The sequence below is a fragment of the Schistosoma mansoni genome, chromosome 1 (assembly GCF_000237925.1).
Source record: "Schistosoma mansoni strain Puerto Rico chromosome 1, complete genome".
NCBI lineage: Eukaryota > Metazoa > Platyhelminthes > Trematoda > Strigeidida > Schistosomatidae > Schistosoma > Schistosoma mansoni.
The window spans coordinates 34768879-34774878 of NC_031495.1; the positions used below are offsets into that span (position 1 = coordinate 34768879).

The 6000-nt window shown below is 34.6% G+C and overlaps 1 protein-coding gene across 1 annotated transcript in view; it reads right to left on the minus strand.

The window, feature by feature from the left end:
- The window catches only part of Smp_168000 (putative monocarboxylate transporter), a gene marked incomplete at both ends in the record, with an annotated part of 42570 nt that overhangs the window by 28578 nt on the left and 7992 nt on the right, over positions 1–6000 (minus strand). The window contains 2 exons of the mRNA XM_018794184.1: positions 491–537; positions 1238–1299. Of these exons, the coding sequence (XP_018648622.1) occupies positions 491–537; positions 1238–1299 (109 nt within the window). The remainder of the gene's footprint in view (positions 1–490; positions 538–1237; positions 1300–6000) is intronic.

Here is a 6000-nt window from a genome sequence, read left to right on the forward strand (position 1 = left end):
ATTGATGTTTAGGACTGCAACTGGTCAGTCTCTTATTGGCATATGTGCATACTATGCGTATTGCCTCGATATGGCCTTATTTCACAAGCATTGTAAGCAATGGGAGGATCCAAACAAGTAATACTAAATGAATTTCAACTTCACCCCATTGCACAAGCAAGTGGCTATCAGAACTCAGTAGCTGAGTGGATAACGCGATGACGTTCGAAGCGAAAGTTACTGGGTTCAAGTCCCAGAGTGAACATCAACTCTGAGATGCAGGTACATCCAGCTGACAAGTCCCAAATAGGACGAAACGTGAGTCCTGAATTCCACTGCTAGTCACTATCCATCTTTAAACACTGTTAAGGTTGATTTAACAACGACATAATCTACATGTCAAATCTACAAAGGTCGTATGCTTTAATTCATGATAACCATTAATCATGTTTATTAAATTTATATATAATAAAAAATTCTCATGAATACAAAATTAGTTAATAGTAATTACCTTTCTTTTCATCTGTACACTTCTGTACATCCTCTTCACATGGATTCCTGAAGTATGAAAACGAAGTAAAAGAATAATTATGGCAACCAAAATAAAATAGTGGGATAAAATCTAAATTCATAACTTTGTAAAAACTGAACTGAAACTCTTTAGAATGTAATATTTATAAGTGAAAAAAATTATTTTTACTTATTTTTAAATGATGTTAAACCGTTGAGTGAAAAATATTATGCAAGGTATTCGGAAGAAATTAGGAGGACAACTAGAACTTAAGTTTGGTTTTATAACTAGCACTCAGCAGTAATTCAACCGATGAAAACAACGCAACTTGATCAACATGACTCGATTGGTATTAAGGTCTAGGCAAACATGACATTGGTCACTACTTTATAATTAATCAGTGTAAAATACAGTATTTTCATTATGACCAGTATTTGATTTTAAAAAAATTGTTTATGCAGTACAAATGAATGGAATAGTTACAGTATTAATAATTTGTAAAATAGAAAATTGTTGTCTGTACAACACCACATTGTATGAATCCTGAAGAGTAAACAGACAAAACGTTAGTTATACGAATTGAAACCTTACCTTAATTATAGTCTGGGGACATGAATCAAATGATATTGTTCATATAATTACACAGAAGACCTTTGAAGTATGGAGAATCCTAAAAACAAATGCCGAACTTCGTAGTAATTAACCGCTTCAACCAATCAGATTATAGAAGTATATAAGCCCACCTACCATAGTGTTGTAAACGTATCTCTATAGAGAATATTCATAACACTTGAGAAAGTAATAACTCTCTATATCAATTACAAATATGAAAAAGGTTTCAGTCAGTCAGTCAGTCACAACGTAGAACTTCGTACGTACGTACATCAGTTCGAGTTGCCATACCACATTAGCACAGAGATGCAGTTACCGATTCAAATCCCATAGTGGTGGAAGTAGTAAGAGTATAAGCAGTAATCCGAAAGATTGGGGTCTGAAGATGCTATTCAAGGAGAATAATCCAGTGAAATAAATTTGGAAAGAAAAAAAGGACATGGACATGAAGAATTCAGAAGATTAGAATTTGGTAGAACACAAACAATGGATGCACCTCCGTCATTGCAAACGATTTTGAGCCATGTCATTCAAGGTCTCTAACCATTGTTTGCTATCATCTCGCGGATCGAAACCAGGTAGTCTACACCTACCAAATGGCTCAGTCCACTTGTCAGCGACTTCATGGATTTGTGCCATGTTTTGGTCTGGCCGCCCCTAGCTTTCTTCCAACCTACTCCTACACCATAAAACATTGCACGTTGGGGCAGTCAGCGGTTGGGCACACGTAACACATGTCCTAGCCATTTCAACTTATGAAGTTTCACTACTTCGTCAGTCGAGTTGCCATCCTTAACTAGTACCCGTCTCCTAACAACTGCATTACTTACCCGGTGATCCCAGGATATACGAGCAATGCTTCGAAGACACCTATGATTGAATACTAGTAGCCTACGAATATCCTCTACTCTTATCGGCAATGTTTCACTGCCATAAAGTAGGAAGGAACGAACGGCTGCACAGTAAACCCGTCCTTTGGTTGCTAGACGGATATCTCGCCTACGTCATAAACGACGCAAGTTGGTGAAAGTCAGACCAGCCTTCTGTATCCGTGCTGAGATTTCGTCACACACCAGACCACAAGGGCTGATGAGACCCCCAAGATAAGTGAAGCGGTCAACACGCTGAACTACTTCACTCCCTATCATTAGTTCAGGTGTTGATGCAATTTCAATCCTGAAGTAACATTTTGCACTTCGAGGGGGAGAATCGCATCCCGAACATGCCTGCATTATTGTTCATAGTGGTCAGAAGACTGCATTTTGTCAGCGTCTTCACCAAATAGAACTATCTCATCGGCATATTCTAAACCAACAAGTGAATCTCCTGGTAGAAGTTCAACCCCCCTAAATTTGGATGAGGAAAGTGTTATTTCTAAAAGCACGTCTACGATAAAGTTAAAGAAGAATGGAAAGAGTGGACAGCCCTGACGAACACCACTTGAGGTCATCAATTTTAATGACAGTTCGCCATAAGATCTCACTATATCCCAGAGTCCATAATCACCCCGGGACTCTAGCCCAGTGCTGTTCGCTTCAAACGATTAACACGTTATATACTGAATTAATGAGTCCAGTTAGCCACTACTTTGTTTGAGACGGACAAATCACTCCCACTAATGTCTATATATTATAGAATTTGAAAGTAGAGCATTAGATGTATTTTTTTCAAGGTGCCCCATTTGATGGGATTATAGGGAAATTAATTGAATGGATTAGAAATCAGTAAATCATCCGACAATGAAATAATAAAGTTATATCACTGATTAGCATCAATTACACATTTGTATTACTTCATGGAGTTTAACCTTTAAAATTTATATTACAAAGTATACCATAGATCACTTAAACAATGAATACAGTGATTCATAAAATCAATAATTAGTGTTAAACGTTCATAATAATAATAATAATAGTAATAATAATAATATGCTAAAAGAGACTGATCAATTGGCATCCTGAATAACGACGAGAAGATTCAAACAGACAATACAAGTGAAATAACATATTTGGTTCTTTCAGATGGAGATGGTCAGGTGATGAAAAAGTCATATACATTAGTTATATCAGTCCATATTGTTATAAAAGCTTGACTAACACAAATTTCCATCTGACTTTTGTACAACCTCAACTAATTAAAACAACATAGACTGGATCTAACACACATATCCAAACATTCGAAAATTTATTGAATAAAATGACATCAGTCAAGAATAGGAGAAAGAGAGAAATACACGAAAGTATATAAAATAAGCATTCATTTCAGGATATGTAAATTAATATCAATACTTACATACGTATGAGTCGACAGCAAGAAAGTTATAGTTATTTAACAGAGAAAGCAATAATTGATAATGTTATGTAATAGTAATGAAGTACATTAGTTTGTCGAATAAATATTGAATTTAGGACAACAACAATAACCTAGTCCTCTCCTCAGTGCAAAAATCGCATTCAGTGAATGATACAAAATTAAACTGAATTTATAATTAGATGGACATTCCATATTTCTTTTTGATGATACAATATGGCAAAGATTAATAGCCAATACATTGTAAGGAACTTATTATTACTAGTATATATATTTACATCAGAAGTAAATTTTCATCGAAAAATAATGCCAACTAAAGAATCATTGAAGAACAAAGAAGAGGTGACGATAATTTCATCCTAGTTCAAGGCTCATCGATAACGTATATTCATAAACTTACTAGAGATTGAAATCAGTTTCAAATGAGAATGATCTTTACGAAGTCATATATCTTCACAAAACTACAACAATCGTCTGGATACTAGTGACTAGCTTATGGCGGATTTTATGAATTTCTTATGGTTAACTTTGATTTATAAAATTATTCATGTCAGGATTCGAACCCTAACTCATAGACGACGATATATTACAGTTATATCATATCGCAAATTGATTAGTGTTGCAAACATGAAAAATTGTATTCACACTCAAAAACCTAAAAACATTGTACTGGGTCCTAGAAGTCCAATCTTGTAGATGCAGGTTGCTAAAAAATTACTAAATCAAGATAAATCAGTTGTCAAATGTTCATTGATTTTCAGTGGCACTTCATTTCACGCCAGTTTGTGATGATGAATACCTTCATAATATATGAAATCTCTGGAATTATATATATATATTGAAGATACAATTCCTTTGATCGTAAACGTGAACAGATTCTGAAACTTCCTTCTCCAATAATGTACCAAGATAATAGTCTGTCAACTACAACGTAAGACCAGGCACATATATGCATCAGTCCAAGTTGCCACACCTCATTAGCACAACAAAATGAACACCAAATTCATAGTAGTTACTTCAACGGTAGTAATATATAAAAGAGAGACTGAATATAAGGATATAATACAGGAAGAAAGAATTAGTTTGTAGGAAGAAAGGTATAATGAAAGACTTATGATTGTTGAAATTACAATTCAAAGAAAAATGACTTTACATTAATGATTTTAAAAACTTCCATTCAGTGTTGTTTCTCAGGACTGTAAAGAAATTACTCAGGAGTTCTATTTTTTTAGCTCCTGCTCTGCTTGTACTATTGTAGTGAACAAGAACACCAGTGGGAACAATCGAATGTACTTGAAGTCAAACTTTCAGAACATCTTAGTAAAATCTGAGGATCATACAGTAAATACCTAATTTTCAAAATGTCAATCCATTGTCTCAAACTTGACTGTTCCTTTTGCAAATATCAATCAATCGTCTCAGATTTCATTGTTCCTGTATTTTCATGCCAATTGCTTTCCGTTTCCGTTCTTTCCTTCTTGATCTTCTACTGCCAGACATTCTATTCCTGACTCACGATATATATTACTTATATCGATATAAGTAGCACACACCACGCTACCAGCTTAGATTAATATATTCGCCCTTGTTATCGACCAGTTTATGTTGATTGTTCTAGACTATTTTGAATTCATGATATAATAATTGGATCTCCTAACACAAAATATCATGATAAGGAATTAATATTTCTTTATTCTTATTGCATTTGTATCTAGATAACTTCAGTTCCCATAGTCTTTGGAATGCTTTCATGTTTCTCTTGTATTTCAATTGTAATGAATATTTCATTAGGTTGAATGACTTTGTTGTTTCTGCATGTCACTTCGACCCGGTTACAATGTGTCTAAACATTCAACACTGAGCTTTTCAATAAATTTACTCCACTAAACTTTCAAGATTACAAATTTTTAACCGGTTCTTAGGTTCCAACAAATCCTAAATACTTAAATGCCAAATGAAATCGAGGAAAAACTTGACTTTAAAGTTACTTCAGTAAAAATAAGTATGATGTATTAATTTTGTTACGAGTTATGCTGAAATTCTGGATGATTTGAAAAAACTGAATCAATAACAAACATTATTATACCAGCTTCCCAGATTTTCCATTGAAGATTTTTTAAGCATACAGAGTAACTGAAAATAATTTAGCTTTGAGCAGCCTCTTTAAACTTTGCAAAATATCCACTAACATTTTCGGAATATTAATTTCCATTGTGAAAATTAGAACAACACATGTAAGCGAACAATTGCTTTCAATTAGATCGTCATCAGGCTTTACTCTAAAATCAGAAGGGGTTTTGTGGAGATTTAGTATGTTTCACAGTCGAAAGCATGAGTCAATTGAAGCTAGACCACCATGGAAAACCTGGAAACACTGGACGGCCGTTTCGGTGGTCTAGTGGTTAAGCGCTTGTGCGCGAGACTGATAGGTCTTGGGTTTGAATCTCGAGAGGCGAAATCATGGATGCGTACAGGAGAGTATTTACTCGACGGCAGAATATAGGAACGACCTAGTGAACTGATGGTCATTCGCAAAGCATTATGCCACTATGGGCCAGGTTGCAGTATATTCTACATGAGTTATTTCC